Source organism: Rhinopithecus roxellana, chromosome 13, assembly GCF_007565055.1.
Source record: "Rhinopithecus roxellana isolate Shanxi Qingling chromosome 13, ASM756505v1, whole genome shotgun sequence".
NCBI classification, from domain to species: Eukaryota; Metazoa; Chordata; class Mammalia; order Primates; family Cercopithecidae; genus Rhinopithecus; species Rhinopithecus roxellana.
Window position 1 is genome coordinate 70,876,765 of NC_044561.1, and position 24,073 is coordinate 70,900,837.

Below are 24,073 nucleotides of genomic sequence, written 5' to 3' on the forward strand. Positions count from 1 at the left end.
ACGAGTAAACAGATGTTTACCCACAACAGAACCTTATTCAGCCATGACAAGGAATGACATTCTGACCCAGGCTCCCGCGTGGATGGCCCTTGAGGACATGCTGAGTGAAATAAGCCAGTCACAAAAGGGCAAACCCTGCAGAATTCCGTAAACGAGGCACCTGGAGCCGTCAGATTCATAGAGACAGAAAGCGGAATGGTACGTGCCGGGGGCTGGGGGCCGGAGCGGGTGTGGAGTCAGTGTTCAGTGGGTGTGGAGCTGCTGCTTGCGGTGATGAAACGGTGGTGGTGGCGGCTGCACAGCATCGTGAATGGACTTCACACTGCTCCACTGTTCACTGACGTGTGCTCAAAAGGCAAATTTTGTTCTATATTTTAATACCGCAATAAACTATATATAAACCTGGATTTAATCGTGTAGAATGCTATGTTTTAAACAACGGAAATTTTCAAATGTGCACAAAAATGGAGAGAATAATGAACTCCCAGGTCCCTCTAACTCAGTTTCAGGCATCAGCTAGTTTCACCTATGCCCTCGCCCGCCCTTCCCCACTGAATTATTTTAAAACAATTCCAAACATCATTTCATTCATAAATATATCTTTAGAAAGAAAAGGCCTGTTTAAAAACGACCGCACCATCAGTCTGCTTCCCAAATGCCTTCGTTCCTTAGTACCCACCTCTGAGCCTCCTTCCCCAATCTGAGCAGAGTCTCCCGTGAGCCAACAGGTGTCTCTGCAGTCAGCTCATTTGAATCAGGGTCCAGACGTCGCATTTGGTTGACAGTTTTTAAATGTATCTTATCCCATAATAGCTCCCCCTTCCTTTCTTCCTCACCGCTCATTTGTTGAAAGGGAATGATTTGTCCTGTAGACGTTTCCACATTCTGCACTCGGCATACCCGTGGTGGTGGGCGCCTGTCATCGGGCCATCACCTGCGCCTCTCTCTGCGTCTCGGTCTCTCCTTTGGGAGGTTGAGGCCTTTTGTAAAAGACAGGTGGTGTGACAGGAGCAAGTCCACCCCACCCCCACCCTGCTGGCAGGGTCTCCCCATGGACAGAGCCATCTCAGCAAGCAGTACCTCCACCGTGCGGGCCTCAGAACCCTCCATGTGTGGCAGTGCAGAGGGCAAGGGAGTCGCCCTGGGATGGGGGTAGATGCCCCTGACTTGTTGATGGTTGAAACTTTTTCAAAGTTTATTTTTTTGAGATGGAGTTTCACTCTTGTTGCCCAGGCTGGAGGGCAATGGCGTGATCTTGGTTCACCGCAGCCTCCGCCTCCCAGGTTCAAGCGATTCTCCTGCCTCAGACTCCCGAGTAGCTGGGACTACAGGCATGTGCCACCACACCCGGCTAATTTTGTATTTTTAGTAAGAGACAGGGTTTCTCCATGCTAGTCAGATTGGCCTCAAACTCCCAACCTCAGGTGATCTGCCTGCCTCAGCCTCCCAAAGTACTGGGATTACAGGCATGAGCCACCGTGCCCGGCCTAATGGTTGAAACTTTTTAAAAATTTATTTTTTTGAGACAGAGTTTCACTCGTGTTGCCCAGGCTGGAGTGTAATGGCATGATCTCGGCTCACTGCAACCTCCAACTCCCAGGCTCAAGAGATTCTCCTACCTCCACCTCCCAAGTAGCTGGGATCACAGGTGCTCGCCACCACGCCCAGCTAATTTTTGTATTTTTAGTAGAGACGGGGTTTCACTATGTTGGTCAGTCTGGTCTTGAACTCCTGACCTCAGGTGATCCACCCACCTCAGCCTCCCAAAGTGCTGGGATTACAGGCATGAGCCACCGCGCCCGGCCTGAAACGTTTAATATATACACTGTACCTTCTCTCAAATGCTGGGGTTACAGATTTATAGCTAGGGCCTGTTAATGGTTGGAACATTCATTATTGTGGTATATTTTACCACAATAATACAGTGTGGCCAGACATTCTGAGTATTGGAAAAACTAAATAAAAGTACATGTACAGTGTAACTGCTATTTGAAAAAAAAAGTTCAAATCTGTTTATTACATAAACCCCATTGTGAAGTATGACCCATATTCATGAATGACACCTTAAAACAGCGTATTTTAAAGTCATTTACATAGCTTTTAATTTCAGCCTTTTGCGCTTTGGAAGATAGCAGTTTTCATGTCTATTAATTCAGTACATTAACCATCACTTCTTAACTTTAGGAATTTGAGAGTGTATTTTGCGGTAAAACTGGCCGAAGGCTAAAGCTGACCAGACCAGACTCCGTGGTGGCCTGTCCTGCACAGCAGAGTCTACAGAGTAGCCCCTCGATGGAGATCAAGTGATTGGACTGAACAGGAATCCTTTGGGAGTGAACAGCCATTCCTTTGTGATCTATGCACATTTTCCACAATCCTGGAACTCTGCTCGGATCGTCTGACTCGAAAAGGACGTGACTCAAGCTGACGGGACTCCAGTAGGGACTTTGAGAGCACATTTTGTAAAAATATTTATCTAGAACCAAATACTTATCCATGAATGTCCTCTTAGACCATTTGGGGATGAAGCCATCTGAATAATTAGTAAGCATTTTTTCAATGCCCTGATTCCATCATGTTTTCTTAACATGATAAAAAATTAACATCCCTTGTACTTTCTTTAATCTTAAAAAGTACACTGCTTTTTACTTATTGTACTTACATTTTAAATACGCCCCTTTAGCAATTGGAACGAGTTAAATTGTTAACTGAAAACAGTTTGGAAATTTTATTTCATTTGTTAGGTCACACCCCCTTGTAATGATTCCGAGTCACGTGGTGGTGTACTGCCACATGCAGGACCATTTTAAACCTTTGTGCTAAACATTTTCCAGATACTTGCTTTAAAGCTACTTTTGTCCACAAATGAAATACTGTCACAGTAGATGCTTAAATGCCCACATTTCCATATCGAGAGTCATTACTTTATATGTAATAAACTGTGGTGTTTGGAATTGAGTTTTTAAATGAGTGGCTTTATTTATCACAACAGGTAATAGCAATAGATGTTAGTGCAATACAAAGTCACCCTCAATAAATACTGTTAATTGGAGATGCAAGTTTGTACACAAAACATCAGACTACACCTTTGTATGGGAGAGAATTTACTGTACATTAAATTCTTTATTTTTTGTTACTCTGTAGGCAGTCATTAATCTGAAGATTTAATACATCATTTTATTGGGATGAGATCACAGTCTCTACACAAATGCTATGTAAACAAGTTACTGAATATTTTTCATCTCATGGAATTGTACACAACGTTTTATACAAACACCCCACCTTCTCTCCAATGCTGGGCTTACATGTTTATTAGCTAGGGCCTTTTGAGGTATGCGGTCAGGCGACAGCCCGATGAGGGTGCTTGCTGGCAGGGCCCACACGTCCAGTCGGCGGCCAAGGGGCAGCTGGGGCGCTCCTCACCTGGACGTCGCCAGCCTGCCACACCCCTGCTCCTTCACGACCGCCCCGCTGTGCTTCAGGCGTTCTTGTCACTTGCTTTTATGAATTTTATGAGCTTCTAGAGCCTGATTTTTCCCCGACTCCTCCTAACACGGCTCCTTGGCAGGCTGAGGTGTCGCAGATCCCCGGTGTCCCCTGGGCCCCAATGGCACCTGGAAGCCCAGGATCTCCGGGAGGCCCAGGCTCGCCGGGAGCACCATCCTGGCCATCCTTGCTGGTGCCGGGCACGCCTGGGGGTCCTTGGGACAGAGCAGAAGGGTGAGTTCAGCTGCAGCCGGGACTGAAAACAGGGGTACTTGGTGTCCAGCTGCGAGGCAGCCCTGCTCTTCCATCAGCCGTGGGGGGTCGGGGAGGCCAAGGGAACAGGGCGCACAAAGGCTCTCTGCGGGGCTGGCTGTCGGGAGTGCCCGGAGAAGGCCAGGCGTGGCTAGCCCCAGGCAAGGGTGCGGAGCCGTCCTGAGGACACCCACACTCTGGCTTACTCGGGTTTGGTGGGGGCTGTGTGAGTGAGGAGTGGATTTGTAGTGGGCAGGGGCCCGGGTTGGGGGCCCAGGGTGGCTTTGGTGAGTGATGACAGTGGAACCATGGGGGAAGGTGTGAGGGAAGAGGGAGTCCTGCCTAAGTCGAGGTGTCAGAGCCATTCACTGAGATGAGGTGACAAAGTCCAGAATGCTGTGGTCATGGCACAGCTGGGAGGCTGCTGTCCATCAGCAAGCGCACCACAGATGCTGTTCAAAGCCACACAGGTGGAGAGATGCGGCTGGGGGCCCGGGACACCTGCGCATTGGGACACCAGGTAGAGGCAGACCTAGGTCAGCAAAGGAGAGCCCAGGAGCATGGGGCACCCAGAGAGCAGTGTAAGTGCATGGAGGAGAGGACAGGGCTCCAGGGCAACCAGGAGGGAGCGGGTGCCTTCTCGAAGACTGTTTGGGATCCTTCTCACCTGGGCGCACACATCCTTGGAGTCTAAGGCCTCCTGGTTTTGAGAAGGTACCAGGCTAAGGCAGGGGCGGGCAGGGGACGGCCTTTGCCAGGGATCCTGGCACACCTCCCTCCGTGACAAAGCATTTATTTTTGACATTAGAAATGGAAACATTCAATATATGCACGGGTCAATTAAGAGAAAATTCTGTCCGAATTTAACTGAAATAGATACTGAATAGCTTAAACAGAATCTAACCAAATCGACTGAGCTAAAATAGATCCAGGAGGATCTGCTTACTGATTAAACTTTTTTTTTTTTTTTTTTTTTTGAGACGGAGTCTCACTCTGTTGCCAGGCTGGAGGGCAGTGGTGCGATCTCGGCTCACTGCAACCTGCAACCTCCGCCTCCTGGGTTCAAGCGATTCTCCTGTCTCAGCCTTCCAAGTATCTGGGATTACAGGCACCCGCCACTATGCCCGGCTCATTTTTGTATTTTTAATAGAGATGGGGTCCCACTATGTTGGCCAGGCTGGTCTCAAACTCCTGAGCTCAGGTTATCCACTTGCCTCAGCCTCCGAAAGTGCTGGGATTACAGGTGTGAGCCACTGCGCCCAGCTCCGATTAAACTTTTATGTATTACAGTGGTTACTGAGACAATTCCTAATCTTGCCTCTAAGATTGCTTTGCCAAGAGAAGAGGAAAAGAGACCCATTCGTAACCCAAGCACACCCCACATAAAGCTACAGATGGCGGAGGAGATGCCACCCAGTGAAGCCGTGCTGGCCGCGCACTCGTACCTTGGGGCCCCTGGTCTCCGTCAGGCCCGTCCAGCCCTACTCCTGCCACGCCTTTGTCTCCTCTGTCACCCTGGTTTCCTGTCACGAGGTGTGGACACGGACACACGGTTAGAGTATCTGTTGCAGCCACAGCACAGTGGTGTCTGATCGACTTTTTTTTTTTTTTTTTTTTTTTTTTTTTTGAGACGGAGTCTCGCTCTGTTGCCCAGGCTGGAGTGCAGTGGCCGGATCTCAGCTCACTGCAAGCTCCGCCTCCCAGGTTCACGCCATTCTCCTGCCTCAGCCTCCCCAGTAGCTGGGACTACAGGCGCCGCCACCTCGCCCGGCTAGTTTTTTTGTGTTTTTTAGTAGAGACGGGGTTTCACCGGGTTAGCCAGGATGGCTGATTGACTTTTGTAACAAACAGGGTTCCCGCTTTTTACCGAAGTACAGACGTCACACACAGGGCTTGACGGGGTCCGACAAGAGGGACCCACCTGTACACAGTCTTGTGCCGCAGGATGGCTGCAAGTCGACGACCCGCCGTATAGGCGATGGTGGTCCCATGAGATTATCATACCCAATTTTCACCATACCTTTCCCGTGTTTGGATGTGTTTTAACACAGATATCCACCACTGTGTTAGACCTGCCCACAGGACCCAGCACAGTAACAGGCTGTACAGGTCTGCAGCCATAAGCCCCAGGCTGTGGCACACGGCCCAGGGGTGAGGGAGGCCGGGCTTGCGCAAGTGAACTCAGATGTTCTCACAGCGAAACCGCCCAGTGGCACAGCCGTCAGAACATATGCCTGCTGCTGAGCCCTGCGTGGCTGAACGACCTCCCAGACCTCCGGCAGCCAATTTGAATGGGATTTTAGTTTTGTTCAAAATATTTATGCCTATTAAGCAGTTGAGTATTTACTAATATTTTGTAATCCTATTTTAAATGATTTTCAACCCATGGGTCATCTAAGGGCATTTTCACGTCCCTCTAATTGCGTCATTCAAATCTTACGTCTGTGTCTTGCTGGGTGAGGAGAGGGGTGTGTTACCATCTTTTTTTTTTTCTTTTTTTTTGAGGCGGAGTCTCGCTCTGTCGCCCAGGCTGGAGTGCAGTGGCCCGATCTCAGCTCACTGCAAGCTCCGCCTCCCGGATTTACGCCATTCTCCTGCCTCAGCCTCCCGAGTAGCTGGGACTACAGGCGCCCGCCACCTCGCCCGGCTAGTTTTTTGTATTCTTTAGTAGAGACGGGGTTTCACCGTGTTAGCCAGGATGGTCTCGATCTCCTGACCTCGTGATCCGCCCGTCTCAGCCTCCCAAAGTGCTGGGATTACAGGCTTGAGCCACCGCGCCTGGCCATCTATTTTTTTTTTTGAGACAGGATCTCTCTCTGTTGCCCAGGCCGGAGTGGAGTGTTATGATCACAGCTCACTGCAGCCTCAACCTCCTGGACTCAAGGGATCCTCCCACTTCAGCCTCCTGAGTAGCTGGGATTACAGGCGTGCCACCATGCCCGGCTAATTTTATAGAGATTGGGTCTCACTGTATTGCCTCAGCTGGTCTTGAACTTCTGGCCTCAAGACATCCTCTCGCCTCGGCCTCCCAAAGTGCTGGGATTCCAGGCTGAGCCACCACGCCCAGCCGTGTCAACCCTGGCTTTGTGTGCCCGGAAGCCACGAGGCTGGATGCATACAGGTCACTCTAGGATTTGCTCCCAGTAGAGTGAGCCTTTGTCAACGCAGGGATCCCGTAAGGCAGGCAGCATCACAGAGCCGGTCTGTTTTGTCTGATGGTCATTGCAGCGGCACCAACTTTGTTTTGCTTGGTATTTGTGTGTCTGTTTCAATCCTGCAATCCTGCTACCTTCTGAAATTGATGAGAAGCACAGGTGCGATTGGCGGTGCCAACGTTGAGGCAGTCACTGTCCATCTGCACATCACGCACGACCATGGGCGGGAGCAGTGCCCATGGCCTGGGAACTCGGGTGGGCCTCCCCAGCGGGGCAGCAGGCTTCAGTGGTCCCTGGTGCCCAGTGTGTCTGGCGTGACTGGCCCGACGCTACGGGCTGACTTACTGTGCCCTTCGGCAGCAGAAGGCGGTCCTGCTAGGGGTGCTCCTTTTCCAGGGAGGGGGCTCGAGGCACAGCAGTAACAGAGACTTCCAAGCGAGGACCTGCAGTGGGTCCAAGCGTGCATTTATATTCACATTCAGTTCCCATGGTCAGCTCTGGGCATCGTGCCAGCTTCACTGACCACGGCCCGAGGCACCAAGCACTTCTCCAGGGAGCGGCTCCTGCCGCAGACGTGCCCATCTTCACAGGGCGCAAAAGTGCAGCCGTCCCAGAGGCCGGCCAGGCACATGGGTCAGTGTGGTCTCTGCTCACTAATTCCACCACACCCCTCTCTGAGAACCGGTAATGGTCATTAATGTGCTTTTTGAATTTTCTTTTCTTTTTTCTTTTGAGACGAAGTCTTGCTCTGTTGCCCAGGCTGGAGTGCAGTGGTGTGATCTCGGCTCACTGCAACCTCCACCTCCTGGGTTCAAGCGATTCTCCTGCCTCAGCCTCCTGAGTAGCTGGGATTACAGGCACGCGCCACCACGTCCAGCTAATTTTTGTATTTTTAGTAGAGATGGGATTTCACCATGTTGGTCAGGCTGGTCTCGAACTCCTGGCCTCAGGTGATCCACCCACCTCAGCCTCCCAAAGTGCTGGGATTACAGGCGTGAGCCACCGCGCCTGGCCTGAATTTTATTTTCAAAGTCTTGAAGGAGTCCAGTTCCCTATCTGGAGAAAATCTTATGTGGTCTCTTTCTGAAGATTGCAGTCCCTCATGTGGCATAAGACTCGCCTAGATGGCCTGAGAAGGTCATAACTTAAAGAAGTTTCCAGGAAAACAGGAAGCTATTTGATAATTTGGACATAAGGACAACAAAATGAATTTGACACCAAAGTGCTGAAAATCTTCAATCTCAGTATCTTTAAAATAAGTGAAATAATATCACTAACTATGGAATACGACCACCTTGCTAAATAGTTCAATTTCGTCTCAGAGATGAAGACGAACTCGCAGAGTTAAGTTTCCTTTAGAAACGTTTTTCTTAAGCTATTTTTGGGAAGCAGGACATTGTCTGGTCCGGAAGGTGGGATCCACTGGAATCGTGAGCTTTAAATCCTTTACTTGGGCTGAAGGGCAGCTGACCAGATGTCGCAGATGGAAGGCATCTTGACATTTAAAAATTCTGGTAAGGGTTCGTGTCCAACGGTTAACACAGTTGTGTGTCTTCCATGCCTCCAGACCTCCCCAGTTTATACCTGGGTACCTCAAAGCCTTTCTGGCAAGTCAGCACTGCCAGCCATGCACACAGCACAGCCGCGTGGAGGATCAGCAGTTCATCAGCGAATGTCACTGATTTTCGTCTTGTTTCTAAATTAAAGCTTTCTGTGTTCTTTATAGCCCTTAATATGGGGAGAACTTTGAGTTTCGTATGTTTGCCTTTTCCAACAGAAATTTTCACATGCTGCCAGTTTTCATGAAGGTGCATCTTGTCAATATAAATGCAACTCTGACTTATTCATTCCTCACATTTTATTTTTTTGAGACAGAGTTTCGCTCTTTTTGCCCATGCCAGAGTGCAATGGCATAATGGCATGATCTAAGCTCACTGCAGCCTCTGCCTTCCAGGTTCAAGCGATTCTCCTGCCTCAGCCTCCCGAGTACCTGGGATTACAGGTGCATGCCACCACATCCGGCTAATTTTGTATTTTTAGTAGAGACGGTTTTTTTTTTTTTTTTTTTTTTTTTTTTTTTTTTTTTTTTTTGAGACGGAGTCTGGCTGTGTCGCCCAGGCTGGAGTGCAGTGGCGCGATCTCGGCTCACTGCAAGCTCCGCCTCCTGGGTTCCCGCCATTCTCCCGCCTCAGCCTCCGAGTAGCTGGGACTACAGGCGCCCGCCACCGCGCCCGGCTAGTTTTTTGTATTTTTGGTAGAGACAGGGTTTCACCGTGTTAGCCAGGATGGTCTCAATCTCCTGACCTCGTGATCCACCCGCCTCGGCCTCCCAAAGTGCTGGGATTACAGGGTTGAGCCACCGTGCCCGGCCTGAGACGGGGTTTTACCACATTGGCCAGGCTGGTCTTGAACTCCTGACTTCTAGTAATCCACCTGCCTTGGCCTCCCAAAGTGCTAGGATTACAGGCGTGAGCCACCGCACCCGGCCATTCCTCACTTTTTTTTTTTTTTTTTATGGAGACTCCAGTCAAGCTGGAGTGCAATGGTGCAAACTCAGCTCACTGCAACCTCTGCCTCCGGGTTTCAAGAGATTCTCCTGCCTCAGTCTCCTGAGTAGCTGGGATTACAGGCGTGTGCCACCAGGCCCGGCTAATTTTTGTATTTTTAGTAGAGACGGGGTTTCACCATATTGGTCAGGCTGGTCTGGAACTCCTGACCTTGTGATCTGCCCACCTTGGCCTCCGAAAGTGCTGGGATTCCAGGCGGGAGCCACTGCCCAGCCTTCGCTACAGTTTTAATCAACCTCTCCCTGCCAAATATTGTTCTAATGGTATTTGAGAAAAATATCACATTTTAAAAATGTTCCAGTTCCCACAGGATTACTAAGGCGTTAACTGCGCTAGGCCCCAAAATATGAGGGGTCCCTGCCTTCTGGGAATTACCACTGAGGGCGCTTGGCAGGCACCAGAAGCAGCGCCTACTAACAAGTCAGTCTCAGGGATTTTTACAGCAGGGTGACTGTATCGTGGGGTCGACCACTCACCTCTGGGCCCGGGGTCTCCCAGCTCCCCAGTGGGACCACGGTATCCGGGGGGTCCTCGAGCGCCAGGGTGACCAATGGAGCCTGGGGGTCCTGGGGGTCCAGGGGGGCCAGCTGGACCGGGCCGGCCAATGGACCCTGGTGCCAAAGGCTTCCTCAGGTGTGTGGCTAACTGTGCAATTTGTTCTTTGGGAAAACAAGGGCACAGACGTTTACTTGAGAGAGGATCATCAAAAGTATTGTTACGTAAAGCCTAAAATATCTACAGAGTGCTGCCTTCCAGAAGGAAGTTTTCCTTCTGATTGATGGAAAATGGTTTAACTGCTTTGGGGTGATGAAGGACGGAGCTAGAAAGGACCCCCCCAACCCCTTGGAGCCTGAGAAGCCTGCGAGAGGGAAGGTGAAGGAAGTGCCCTTGGGGGTGTCCGGGGACCTGCCCTGCCAGCCACAGGGGTACACTCCGCTGTTCTTGTACCCATCGCATTCAGTAGACTTTAGGGCGTCTGCTGCGTGCCGGGCATCTGGTTGAGTCTGGGGCCGGAGAGTGGGCCATCCTCTGGTGCAGAGGACGGGCAGACGCCAAGGCGGACGTGGACCCCCAAGGGCTAACAGGCAGGGTGAGTGCTAGCAGCTCAGTCTGGCTGGAAAGTGGTGGTGCGAAGGCTGTGTGTAGCCCCAGGCACGGGAGCCCCAGGTGGGGACGGGCCCTGCCGCAGCCGCAGCCGCAGCCGTGCGGGTGTCTGACTTACCGCTGATCAGCCCCCCACACAGCTCCCTGATGCGCTGCTCGCTGGCCTCCTTCCCCTGGAATTCACCCCACACATTCGTCAGCATGGGGGTGGCCGCCTCTGTAAGGCGTTCCCACCATCATCCCGCAAAGTAACTTCCTTCAGGAAAAAACACGATGGCAACCCTGTGAAAAACCCTGTGAAAGCTGGAAAAGCGACGTACCGGAACGCCCGGCTTCCCCGTGATGCCAGCAGCACCCTGGACGCCCTGGAGGCCCAGAGGACCGGGGGGCCCGGGGACACCCTGAACACCGCTGGTGCCGTTGGGACCCTGGATGCCTTTAGGGCCCAGCTCCCCTCGACTGCCAGACTGCAGAGAAACAGAGGAAGGCGGGTCAGGGGCGAGCCCAGGAGCCCAGACCCACCCTGATATGCTCTTTTCCTGGCCGGCGCGGAGCCATCTTGCCCAGCCTTGACCAGAGCAAGCTTTTTTACAATCTCAGAACCGAGCAGTGCCCTGCAAGGCCGCCTGGTTGCCCAGCAGTGGACAGGAAGCCAGCAGGCACCCACAGATTGTGTCGTCGGAACAGTTGCCGGGCACTCACCTCTCCCTTGGGTCCGACCGGACCGCTGGGACCCTGAGGAGAAAAGAGTTGTGTGTTTTAACTAAGTGTGTATTGTTGGGCGGGTGGGAAGTAGCCAGTCGAGGATAAAATAAATCAACTCATCCACACACCTGCTATTAGACTACACCCAAATATTGACAGTGGTTCCTTCCTTCTGTTCTTCTATATACATTTTTTATATTGCTGTGATTGTGTTGATTGATTGAAGCTTTTTAAAAACTTACTTTCCTGGGAAGAGTGACTGTGGTAGCTGTGCCGTGCTATCTCCTACACACGCTTACTTCGTTTCCATTCCTTTTTCTTACTAACATGCCTAATGCTAGGCTGAACCTCTCTGCCCTAAAACCCTGGAACCCCCTCCAGCCAGGTCCTCAGGAATGACTGGCCGCAGGTGCGTCAACACACAGTCGGCTGGGTTGAATGTCTCCTCCAAAACACATGCTGGAATTGAAGAGCCACTGCGATGCTGTTAAGAGGTGGGGCCTCGGCCGGGCGCGGTGGCTCAAGCCTGTGATCCCAGCACTTTGGGAGGCCGAGACGGGCGGATCACGAGGTCAGGAGATTGAGACCATCCTGGCGAACACGGTGAAACCCCGTCTCTGCTAAAAAATACAAAAAAACTAGCCAGGTGAGGTGGCAGGTGCCTGTAGTCCCAGCTACTCGGGAGGCTGAGGCAGGAGAATGGCGTAAACCCGGGAGGCGGAGCTTGCAGTGAGCTGAGATCCGGCCACTGTACTCCAGCCTGGGCGACAGAGCGAGACTCCATCTCAAAAAAAAAAAAAGAGGTGGGGCCTTTAAGAGGTGATTAGGTTTGAGAGCTCTGCTCTCCGGAGTAGACTAACGCCATTGTCTCCACAGTGGGTTTCTCATGAAAAGGATGGTTTGGGCCCCTTCCCCCGCTCTAGCACCTCCTCTCAGCCCTTCTGCCTTCTACCAGGGAATGACGCAGTGGGGAGGCCCTCGATGGATGTGCCCCTCGGTCTGGGCTTCCCAGCCTCCAGAACTAGGAGCCACATGAATCTCTTTTCCTTGTAATTACCCAAGCTGTGGTGGTCTGTTACAGCAGCAGAAAACAGACTGACACAGCCTAACCACACATCTGAGGGACCAACCGGGCCCGGGTACCATGCCCCACTGAGGCCAGGAGGGTTGGGGTCACCTCACACAGCCCAACCGTGTGAGTAGCTGACAGCAAAGCCTTAGGTTTCCCGAAACGCCTGCCAGGGGCTCTGCCCCTCACCCCACAAGCAACAGTAGCCAGGTAGGGCAGCTTCTGGGATTCCAGGGTCCATTTGTCAGGGTTGTCTAAGAATTCACTAAATGGGCCAGGCGCGGAGGATCATGCCTGTAATCCCAGCACTTTGGGAGGCCAAGGCCGGCGGATCACAAGGTCAGGAGTTTGAGACCAGCCTGACCACCACCATGGTGAAACCCTGTGTCTACTAAATACAAAAATTAGCCAGGTGTGGTAGTAGGCACCTGTAGTCCCAGCTATTCGGGAGGCTGAGGCAGGAGAATTGCTTAAACACAGGAGGCGGAGGTTGCAGTGAAGCTGAGATCCCACCACTGCACTCCAACCTGGGGACAGAGTAAGACTCCGTCTCAAAAAAAAATAAAAAAAAGAATTCACTACACGAAACACATACAACTGAGGTCTTTTGGCCAGAGGCACAAAAAGTTTACATGGGGCTGCGGAGGTCTGCCAGAGACTGGGGTCCCTGAGGCTAGGCTGCTTCTATTTCACCCAATCACAAAGGAAAGACTTAATCATAGATTAAAAACCCTGGCCTCGGGAAAGCCAGAAAGGCCTTCCTTCCCTCGGACTCATGACTGCTCCATTTGTTACCTCCAGAAGGAGAAATGTGTCTATCAAGGGACTCAAACAAGAACCTAATTTTATGCTTCACCTGAGTTTCAGGCCTGTGGAAGTGGAGTTTTCTTCAGTTAAAACCCAGCTGTGGGCCTGGCGCGGCGGCTCACGCCTGTAATCCCAGCACTTTCGGAGGCCAAGGCGGGTAGATCACCTGAGGTCAGGAGTTTGAGACTAGCCTGGCCGACATGGTGAAACCCCATCTCTACTAAAAATACAAAAATTAGGCCAGGCACGGTGGCTCGCACCTGTATTCTCAGCACTTTGGAAGGCCGAAGTGGGCGGATTGCCTGAGGTCGAGAATTTGAGACCAGTCTGGCCAGCATGGTGAAACCCTGTCTCTACTAAAAATACAAAAATTAGCCGGGTGTGGTGGCAGGTACCTGTAATCCCAGCTATTCAGGAAGCTGAGGCAGGAGAATCGCTTGAACTAGGGAGGTTGCAGCGAGCTGAGATCGCGTCACTGCATTCCAGCCTGGGCAAAAGAGCGAGGCTCCGTCTCAAAAACAAACAAACAAACAACCCCCCCCCCCCAGAAAACATAAAAAATTAGTCGGCTGCGGGAGGGCCTGTAATCCTGGCTACTCAGGAGGCTGGGGCAGGAAAATTGCTTGAACCAAGGAGGCAGAGGCTGCAGTAAGCCGAGATCGCGCCACTGTGCTCCAGCCTGGGCAACAGAGCAAAACTTCGTCTCAAAAAAAAACCCCCCAAAAAAACAAAAACAAGAAAACAAAACAAAAACGCCGCTGTGACTGCTTCAGGCAGGTGCAGAGTGCGGGAGCCCCACAGGTCTGACCGGGTCAGGTCAGACTTCAGAGCTGCCTCGCTTTCCTGCCAGGGCCCCTGCCCGACCCTGCCCCATCCCCACGCTGCCCAGCAGAGCTGCAGATCTTCCACGGAGAGCCTGTCCCCAGGACTGCTCCCCGGCCACAGTGACGACCTCGCTCCCAGCTATTGGTGACAGTGAGGTTACCTAATTACTTACCAGTTCTCCTTTATCCCCAGGAACACCGTCGGAACCTGCAATGCCCTGAAAACAATACACCCCAAAGTTAAAAGAGCTGTTGATGCGTGAGTAGAGACTTCATGCCTTAAACTCCCCGCTCTCAAGCCTCCGTGGGTGTAAAGTTCATCCTGAGGTCCAGGCCAAAAGCCCAGGCCCCAGGGCTGCCTTTTAATCAGCTCCAAAGGCAGCCCAGGACCCTGCCTTGGGAGACCTGCAACCAGAGGCGGGGCCAAAAAAACGGAAGACATTTGTTTGCATAATGAGGCTTTTCTGCCAAGCAGAACCTAGGGTAGGGGTTCGATTGCCGCAGGCCCTCCAGCTGTATGGAAAGGCCTTGTGCCCAGAAGTGACAGCACTGCAGAGGAGCCACAAAAACCAGCGCCCCACGCACCCAGACAGGCAGTGCAGGAGGGCAGGGCAGCCATGACCACGGCCCCACCCACCTCTCTTTCCAGAGAGAAAAGTGCTTGGAAGGGTAGAAATGCATTTCGAATCTGCCTGCAAAACACACATGCAGCGCCTAGCCCCTTCCCTCTGTTAGTTCTCCAAAAGGACAACAGGAAACACCTCGGTCCTTATGAGGGTCCCTATTGGTGCCTCCTGTACCAGAAGTAGCTTCTGTTGCACCCAGGACCATGCAGGGACACTCTGGCCAGCCATCTGTACCCAGGAAGGCAGCGGGGCATGCTGGGGCATGCCTGGGGGCTGGGTGCCCAGTGCTGTTGTCGCTGTCCTAAGCAGGAGTGGCAGGAGCCAGAAAGGGCGACCAACGGAGACAGCAAGAGGAGAAAGGAGGCTCAGCATCCCTAAAACACAGCCAGGGCCAGAGCCAGGGCAGGCAGAGTCTGGGAGAAGCTGTGCAGCTTTGCCATCATTCCTTTTGCCCCGGCCTGCGCCCAGCTCACCTGGTCTCCCTTAGGGCCTGCGGTGCCTCCCGGACCCTGGGAGTGGAGAAAAGGCTCTGGATTAGAGGAATGACAGGAATCCCTAAAGTAAGCCTGCCCTGGGCCCAGGAATGGTAAACACCTCCCCACATCCCCATCTGTGCTGTACAAAGGGCTTCTGTGAACACAGGCTCCCAGACACAGGCCCAGAGACCAAGCTCCGGTTCACAGCCTCTGGGCCCGATGGCTCTGTCCTGTCTCCCCTTGTGGGTAGTGCAGTCTCGTTAGGTTTGGCATTGTTTGTAGCACCCGTGAATTCGTGCGGGTATTTTTGCGCAATCGCAGGATAATTCCATCACAGTGGAGTCAAAGATGCAAAAGCTCATCTAATCACCTTCCCCTGGGATTGTGAAATTAGGACATGTCCGGGAGTTGCTATGAACCCCTTTAAAAAACGTCCCCGTGCTCACATGGCCGTGTAAGTGAGAACTTGCCCAAGGGGCAGAAAAGCAGGAGGCTTTCCTGTGAGTTTAAAGCAAAAGGGAAATTCAGCCACCAGGCCCCGCCCACACCTGGGACAGGCGCAGTACCCGCAGGGCAAGTGCCAGCCCTGACATCTCTCGGAGGCCCTGAGGTTGCTGGCATGGCCCCCACCTCTGGAATGTCCTGCCTGGAGGCTAAAGAACAGCCCGCTATTCCCCATGGGGCGGTGGTGTCTACAGCCCTGGCCATCACCCTGGAATGACCATCACCCTGGAGGCACGGGCATCTGTAGCTGTGTCCTGGCGGCTTCTCGGGATTCACGTCTAAAAAGGGGTCTGTCTGCCGGGCAGAGGTGGCCACAGCAGGCACACGAGGTCCCCAGGGACCTGGCGGAGCGTGGCTGGGGCCCAGACCAGACCCATAGGCTCCTCCCAGTGAGCTGGGGCCCTGGGCAGGCCATGTCCCCCTTCTGCCCGGACCCCCAAGGAGCCAACGCTGCAGCTGCTGCAAAACCAGCAGGAAAAAGTCTTGACGAGGTAGAAACTGTGACTGTTGCAGTCACTTGGGACTTGGTGTTCAAACCCATTTTATAGCAGCGCAATCCTCTGTCAATGGTGCCTCCCCAGACACTGCAGGCAGGAGCAGGCCTGGCTCCTGGAGCCTCAGCCTCCACTGAGGAATGAGCACTGCCTGTGTACAGGTCACCCGCCAGGTCCCCTGCCAGGCCTCTACACAGGGCAGGAGGCAGAGCCCAGGCTCCTGCAGCCGCCCACCCACAAGGAACACCACATGGAAGGTCAGAGGGGCCGAAGGCGCCACAGTTGGGGCCGATGCCACTGCCTCCACCATGCAGGGAGACGCTGCCCATGGTCAGAATTGCCACCGGGAGCTATGAGGGCCTCCTCTCCCTGTCTGCGTCCCAGGGCACTGTGGTAGGGGGTGGGGGACTGTGGTAGGGGGTGGGGGACTGTGGTAGGGGGTGGGGGACTGTGGTAGGGGGTGGAGACTGTGGTAGGGGGTGGGGGACTGTGGTAGGGGGTGGAGGACTGTGGTAGGGGGTGGGGGACTGTGGTAGGGGGTGGAGACTGTGGTAGGGGGTGGGGGACTGCGGTAGGGGGTGGAGGACTGTGGTAGGGGGTGGAGACTGTGGTAGGGGGTGGGGGACTGTGGTAGGGGGTGGGGGACTGTGGTAGGAGGTGGGGGACTGTGGTAGGGGGTGGGGGACTGTGGTAGGGGGTGGAGACTGCAGTAGGGGGTGGGGGACTGTGGTAGGGGGTGGAGGACTGTGGTAGGGGGTGGGGGACTGTGGTAGGGGGTGGGGGTGGGGGCACAGGGGTGCTTCCTGCTGAGAGGGCCACTTACCCGGTCGCCCACATCACCTCGGAGGCCCTGGGGGCCTGGAAGGCCGGGGTCTCCCGTGCTGCCCTTCCGGCCCTGGGGAGGGAGGTCCTGGCTTGTCAGTGCCTGTACCCTGTCGGGTCTCACCCATCTGGGTGTGCCGCCCCCTGTTAGGCCCTTGCCCCAACCTCACCCACCTGGAAGCCTCGGATGCCAGGGGCTCCGGGAGGGCCTTGTGGGCCGAGGGCCCCCTGGAAGACAAAGGTGAGGTGTGAGCGGATGTCTCAGGGTTCGAGGAACCCCCAAGAGGTCCCAGGGAGCCTGGCTCGGCCTCCCCCCAGAGCTGGGTGGACACTGGAGCCAGTTCTAAGCCACCTGGCTGGATTGCTGGGGACAGAGGCAGGGCTACCTCCCAGGGCAGTTTAGGGGGTCTCAGAACTCAGGCATGCCCTGGACCCAATTTGTCAGGCCAGACTCGGGGCCAGGCACCCATGCCCATGGCTCCCCCGACCAGGGTCCTGTGCTGTCATCTCAGTCTACAGGGGCACAAGGCTAGGCTCGGCATAGAGGGCTTGAAAACAGGGCAGCTCCGGCCTGGCCCGGACCATCTCCCAGTGGGCGAGGGACACGAAGGCAGGGCCCCACACCTCCCGGCATCCTCAGCTTTTGTGAGCTCATCAAGGCAACCAAATGCCACCTTGGCCTGCTCAGAAATTGGGCCCATGTGCCAATGGCTCAGTGCTAACCCCCAACCCAGGGCCACATCCCTGCACTCACCGCTGAGCCCCGGTGGCCAGCCTCACCGCGCTCCCCAGGCATGCCAGCATCTCCCTACAGGGAAGGGAAGGAGGGTGTGAGGGCAGGGCCTGCACACATGCGAGATGGGGTGGGGTCTGGGGCGCCACAGATACTCACAGGGACGCCTGGCTCTCCCGAGGGGCCAGCCTCACCCAGCTCCCCAGCTCTGCCCTGCAGAGAAAGGAAAGCTGTGAGTGCCTGCCTACACCTGCATCAGGGCCAGGTCACTGGCCTCCCGGCCCCTCGCCTCCCGCCCTCTCGCCTCCCCTTGCAGAGAGAAAGCGGCTGCAGCCACATACCCTTTCTCCCTTCTCGCCTTTGGACCCTGCTCGTCCGGGGAGGCCCTGCCAGGAGAGAGTTTGAGGTCAGGCCTGCCGGTCAGGGCAATGTGCACACAGGCAGGGTGCAGGGGCCAGAGTGAGTGCACCCAAAGGGCAGGGCTGACTTCTCCCAGCCTTGTCGACCTTACGTGCAGCTTTGAGAGCTTCCCTGGCCTTGGATGCAGGAGCCCCTACTCAGGGCCCCTGGGGGTGATGACTGCACGGCATCCAGGGATGGCCATAAACATGTTCACACATGTCCCATGTACATATGAATAAGCATACATATGCAAACACACAGGCAACCCACCGGGCACAGCACCCACTGGGAGCCAGGGGTTGTGCCAGGCCCTGATGGACACAGGCCCCAGAACCCCTCACAGGGAGCCAGCCCTATAGCGACCAACCCACCCAGCCCAACAGGGGCCCCTGGGCAGGCAGAAGCTGTGGCACCCCAGGCTGGCCCCACCCACCAGGCACTCACCGGCAGCCCATTGGGGCCCTTCTCTCCCGGAGCACCGTTGAGACCAGCCTCTCCCTGTGAGGACAGAGATTGGGGTGGGGAAGGGGAGGCTGAGGCCTCAGAAGGCTGAACTCCCCTCCAGTCCCCTCCCTCTCATCACACCCTGAGCTCCATGCCAACCTTCTGGCCATCGAGTCCTGGCACGCCATTCCAGCCGTCCTTGCCCGGCATGCCCTGGGAACAAGGGATGCGTAAGGCCCGTTGGGCAGGCGGCCCCCGCTCCCTTCCTCTACAGTCCCGCCCTGGGGGCAGCCTCCTTCCCCATCAACCTAAAACTGTGTCTGCCCCCAAACCCTGGCAGTTGTCTGGTTTCATGATCGAGGTGGCCTGTGGCAACCAGTGCTGCCTCGGTGACCACACAGGCGAGGGGTGCGGGGGGTGGCAGAGGCAGTGCTGAAGCAGCGCTGACGCCCGAGGCCTCGTCCACGAGGCACATCATGGTACCCTAAGGGAAGTTCGGTTCTGGCCCATTTTATGGTGGAAAAACTGAGGCTTGGGAGCCAGGACTTAGGCCAGGCCTGCCTCGCCCACCCTGGACTGGTTTTGAAATCAGGACACAGCCAAGTGCTGGGTGTCCCAAGAGAGGGCACCACTCCAGGGGTAGAGGCAACATGAGGGGCTGGAAGGGAGCTCCAGTCTGGGCTGAGGGTGGGCACACAGTAGGAAGGAAGGTGCCTGCACGGGTGCCTGGGACCCCAGGAGTAGCCACCTCTGCCCACCGGTGCTGCCCACCCACCCTTACTTCCCGTGTCCTCCATGCAGGCAAACCCAGCCTGAGGGCCCTACTCCTGCACACTCGTGAGGCTCTGGGCAAACGAGAAATGTGCAGGGCAGTGGGGCTGTTCAACCGTTAACCTGGATTTCAAGATGGCCACAGCAGAGGGCACTGAGCTCCAGCCCTTCTGAGTGCAGTCTCTGCCTGTACGTAGCCAGCACCCAGGGGAGGAGCATTCTCTGGGGAGTAGCCACATGCACTCACCGGCTCTCCACTTGGCCCGGCCACTCCGGGGATTCCCTTGGGACCAGGTCTGCCCTAGAGGACACACAAGTGACAGAGGCAGTGGCAGTCTCTTCCCAGATGGCCTCACGCATTCCCCGGCCAGCTGCTCGGGGACACCAAGGAGCTGTGGGGGGCAGTGGCAGGGGCCATCCCTGACCACCACCCTGGGGCCTGTGGGTGCGCGGAGAAAACTGTGTTTGGATCCATGGATGCTGCAGCACGGCTCGGTGGCTCCCTGCTGCTCCGGCTGCGAGGGCTCAGTCGAGAGAGGTGTGGAGGTTGACCAGTTTGGGGACGGTCACTTCAGTTCCACTCCTGGAACGCTTGACTTTCCTTATGTCTCTGGACTTTCCTTATGTTCACTTGCTCAACCCAAGAGCCGTTTCTCTGGGGGCAGGATCCAAGCCCTGGAGCCTGGTCCCTCCACCCGGCCCGTTGGCCGCTCTGCAGGGGGCCACAGAGCTCCCATGTGGCTCTGGGAGAACAGCCAGGGAGAGAGCTGGGGCCCTCCAGGGCCAGGCTCACCCCCATGCACCCCCAGGCCCAACCAGGGTGGCCCCTCACAGTCTCACTCCCAAGTGTGCCCCATCCCCAGCACGAGTCAGGAGGGAAATTGGGTTCTTCCACATAAGGACCCAGGGAACCAAGTTCCTTCTCACTTACGAGGTCACCCTTGGGGCCGCGGAACCCTTCTGGGCCCCTCTCGCCTCGGTCACCCTGGAAATGATAAGGTGGGACAGGGACAGAGTTAACACCACGGAGATGGTCAGAGTGGGATGGGGGCTCTCCAGGCCCGGGCAGGGGACAGCCCTCCAGGAGTGGTCAGAGATGGCTGGAGGTGCCACAGGGACAATGGTGACCTCTCATTCCACATCCAGAACCAGAAAGGAGGTGAATGTCCCACGAGGAATGGATTCCATTGGTAAGCACCCACTACTCATGCCACAAGCCCTCCCAGGGTGTCCAGGGAACAGCTCAGCCACAGAAGGGGGGCCCCAATGGGGCTGGGGGCATCTGAGAGGAGCACAGGGAAAGGGGAGAGAGGCCATGAGGCACGGGGCCCACCGTCCACTGACACACGTACCGCTTTCCCAGGCGCTCCTGGGATCCCAGGTGGCCCTCGGAACCCGATGGGACCCTGCAGAGAGAGGGGATCTGGGGTCCTCTTGTCTGAGGCCTAGCTGGCATCCCCCCAGTGCTCCCTCAGGGGAGGCCCAGACACAAGCAGCCCTTCCTCTAGGGCTCCCCAGCAAGTTCCCCCAAGATGCCATCTGATCGTCTCCAAATCCCTCCTGCCCCTTGCTCTGGCCTAAGCCACAACAGCCCTCACAGCAGCCTGGGACTGCGTGCTGGTGTCAGCGAGCAGTTCATCAGCCCTCGCCCAGGCACACGCGAGAACAGCCCCCACAGCAGCCTGGGACTGTGTGCGGGTGTCAGTGATTGCTGACTGTCAGCCCAGGCACACACGAGAACAGGGGCCCAGAGCAAGGCCTGCACCACAGCGGCGACAGCCAGAGCCAGGGTGCTGGCTGCTTCAGAGCGTCACTCATGGGGCCCTTCTGAAGTCTGGAGGTGTGGACAACCAGGCCCCCAGCCACCTGGCCGGCCCCCACTAGGGGCTGCAGGACTTACCCTGTCCCCAGGGGGCCCGAGTGGCCCTGGCAGTCCTTGTAATCCCCGGGGGCCCTGCGGGAGAGGCACAGTTGCAGAGACTAGGGCTTCACCTCCACCCCGGGGAGTACCCAGGGCCTTGGCCCTCGGGGTACCCCTGGGAGCCCTGGTGTCTTCCATGAGCCCTCAGCCTCAGCTCAGGTCCCCCAGAGGTAGGGGGCACCAGCCTTGAAATCAGCAGCTTTGGCAGAGGTGAGACCCCCAACCAGGTCGCGCTCCTGTGCCTGGGTATTGGCCAAATGCTCCCCAGCCTGAGATGGCCCCTCGGGGGTAGACATGTGCAGGGCTGAGTTCCCATCCCACCAGCCTTACCCCTTCCTAGCCTCACCTGCAGCCCCACGCTGCCCGGGAGGCCGGCGGGCCCAGGGGGGCCAGGGTCGCCCTGAAACAGAGGGGACAGGGTGGTCAGTGGCCCAGTCTGGCTCTCCTTGCACCTTTCGCTGCCTCCAGTCACCCTAGTCAAGCCCAAGCAGCTGGGGGTGTTGCCCCCTTCACAGTTGTCCTTGGAGGCTCTGTGAAGGGGTCACTTGCCCACAGCTCTGGAGCAGTCCTGCGAGTCTCGGTGGCCTCGCCCTGCGGGGCTGGGTCCGTGGTCACCGTTCCCATAAACCCTTCAGCCCTGTCCAGGCCCCTCCTCATGGCCAAGCAGAGACCCCTCTGATGTGCACCTGGGATCTCCTCATCTGATCACTCCAGCCATGCTAAAGGCCATCCCAGACCTGGTCCCCCGGCCTGCACGTGACAATGGACACCCTCCATGGATAGCAGCCACAGGTGAGGGAACGCTACAGGCTAAAGCAAGTCATCCTCACAGACGCCCCTTGCCCTGGCCACAGACACAAACCAGGGAGCTTCCACAGCCAGGCCAGGCAGGAGGGATCTGTCCAGGGACCCTGCCCAAATCGCGCAGCTCTGGCCAGCCAGGCCCCCAGAAGACGGGCACAGCAGGTGCCAGCGCAGGCACACCCATGAGACAGCCCCTCTCTCCCGCCTGAGCCCAGCCCCCAGGCCCCAGCCCCTCCCCAGCTGCTGTGCGGTAGCTTTACCTTCTCGCCATCCTTGCCGACTTCCCCCTGCTCGCCTTTGTAGCCAGTGGGTCCCTGAAAGCAAACATGGGGTCACTGCCCCCCCCACCCCCGAACACCCCCTCCCTGGCAACACTGAAGTGAGGTCAGCCCAGGGCCCGCCACACGGCAGTGCAGGACTGCGGGCCTGGGCCCTCACGGGGAAACCGAGGCCTGAGAGGCGCTGAGACCCACCTGAGGGTGCTCTGCGGTCAGAAGCGGGCCAGGGCTGGCGGGTGGGTGGGGGCTTGAGGCTAGCTCTCCCCCACAGTCTCTCTCTGATGCCCATTACCAGTCCCAGCCTGGCCACATCAGCTTGTCACTGGGGTGCTGAAGGCGGGACAGGGAGGCTGGACTGGCTTTCTTCCTGGGGCAACCCTGGAACCAGGGCCCGGCTTTCTGGACCTGCCACCCCCACAGCCCCATGGGAGCCCAGCTGTCTCCTGCCCAGCACAGGGCAGCGCTTGGGTCCCAGTGACTCACCTTGAACCCCGGCATTCCAGGGGGCCCTGGGGGACCTGGTGGGCAGATACTTGGGCACTGTCAGAAAACAGAGCAGTCAGACCCCTCCCAGCCAAACAGAGCAGGACCCTCTGACGCAGAAGTCAGCACCCACGGGATCCCAGGAGGCCACTCCGCCCCGGTGACGGCACCAGGACAGGACACAGACAGGGTCTCCTTCAGCACTGGCCAAGCGCAGCGGAGGCTGCATAGAGCAGCCGGCTCGGATTTCTCAGCCCCACGGCAGACACTGGGTTTCAAAGCAGCCATTCAGCACAGCACGGCAGTCGGCTCTGCAGGGGGCCTTGCAGCAGCCTTAGGTCAGGGGCTGTCCTCAGCACAGGAACGTACTTGGCACGGGGTTTTTAGGAGGGACACCATGAGCCCAGGCAACAGGCCTGATGCTCAGGAAACCCAGGGCTGCTTCTAGATTATCCCACAGCTGCAATGGGCAGGCTGGGCCAAGGGTTCAGACCTGTATCTTCAGCCCCCGCCCCACTCATCCCATGGTCAGGGGCCCAATTACACACCACATTCTGGAAGGTTCCCTAAAGCCTCCCTTCTGAGACACAGGCTGGCCAGGCACCCGGGTCCCAGGGTGGGGTGAGGAGAGAGGCTGGTAGACAGCCACCGGTGGCCAGGTCAGAGTGGGCCGAGCTTTTCCCTTCAAAACTATCAAACCTTTCTATGGAAACAAGGCACTGACTGCCAAACAGAGGAGAGACAGATCTGTGGCCTCCCAAGCCCATTTTCTTTCCTCTTCACTTTAAAAAAATTTTTTTTGAGACAGGGTTTAGCTTGGTTGCTCAGGCTGGAGTGCAGTGGCTTGATCACAGCACACTGCAACCTCTGCCTCCTGGGCTCAAGTGATCCTCCCATCACAGCCACCTAAGTAGCTAGGACAACAGGCATGCCACCACGTCTGGCTACTTTAAACATTTTTTGTAGAGACAAAGATCTCACTATGTTGCCCAGGCTGGTCTCAAACTCCTGAGCTGAAGCAATCCTCCTGTCTTGGCCTCCCAAAGTGCTGGGATTACAGGCGTGAGCCACTGTGCCTGGCCTGAACCTGTTTTCTTTTCGGGCGATTGACACGGTTCAAAGATCAAGATAAAGGTGGGCCTCAGACTCCAGTCCCGAATGCAGCGAGGGACTATTCTGTCGCCATCTGTGGCCAAGGGTGCCCTCTGCGGATGACGCAGGGGAGCTCGAGGGCTCTGTAACATGATTGTGATTCATTACATTTGCACAGCTCCATGCGCCTGGTGGCTTCGTGAGGGACAGTGCAGGTCTAGGCGGTGGCGAGGAGGGTGGGAAGCAGGGAGGGG

General features: G+C 56.0%; 2 protein-coding genes across 3 annotated transcripts in view; one reads left to right on the plus strand and one right to left on the minus strand.

The window, feature by feature from the left end:
* The window catches only part of TCFL5 (transcription factor like 5), a 22,174-nt gene extending 18,937 nt beyond the window's left edge, over positions 1-3,237 (plus strand). For both annotated transcript variants that reach the window (XM_010365210.2, XM_030915153.1), the window contains exon 6: positions 2,185-3,237. In XM_010365210.2, the coding sequence (XP_010363512.2) occupies positions 2,185-2,307 (123 nt within the window). In that variant the 3' untranslated portion in view covers positions 2,308-3,237. The remainder of the gene's footprint in view (positions 1-2,184) is intronic.
* The window catches only part of COL9A3 (collagen type IX alpha 3 chain), a 27,170-nt gene continuing 6,254 nt past the window's right edge, over positions 3,158-24,073 (minus strand). The window contains exons 11-32 of the mRNA XM_010365211.2: positions 22,728-22,784; positions 22,227-22,280; positions 21,509-21,562; positions 21,142-21,195; positions 20,594-20,647; positions 20,173-20,226; positions 19,489-19,542; positions 18,630-18,683; positions 18,471-18,524; positions 17,966-18,010; positions 17,784-17,837; positions 17,646-17,699; positions 17,066-17,119; positions 16,893-16,964; positions 15,069-15,104; positions 14,143-14,187; positions 11,267-11,299; positions 10,885-11,031; positions 10,683-10,737; positions 9,937-10,119; positions 5,184-5,261; positions 3,158-3,701 (exon numbers count right to left, since the gene is read on the minus strand). Of these exons, the coding sequence (XP_010363513.1) occupies positions 3,511-3,701; positions 5,184-5,261; positions 9,937-10,119; positions 10,683-10,737; positions 10,885-11,031; positions 11,267-11,299; positions 14,143-14,187; positions 15,069-15,104; positions 16,893-16,964; positions 17,066-17,119; positions 17,646-17,699; positions 17,784-17,837; positions 17,966-18,010; positions 18,471-18,524; positions 18,630-18,683; positions 19,489-19,542; positions 20,173-20,226; positions 20,594-20,647; positions 21,142-21,195; positions 21,509-21,562; positions 22,227-22,280; positions 22,728-22,784 (1,536 nt within the window). The 3' untranslated portion in view covers positions 3,158-3,510. The remainder of the gene's footprint in view (positions 3,702-5,183; positions 5,262-9,936; positions 10,120-10,682; positions 10,738-10,884; positions 11,032-11,266; positions 11,300-14,142; positions 14,188-15,068; positions 15,105-16,892; positions 16,965-17,065; positions 17,120-17,645; positions 17,700-17,783; positions 17,838-17,965; positions 18,011-18,470; positions 18,525-18,629; positions 18,684-19,488; positions 19,543-20,172; positions 20,227-20,593; positions 20,648-21,141; positions 21,196-21,508; positions 21,563-22,226; positions 22,281-22,727; positions 22,785-24,073) is intronic.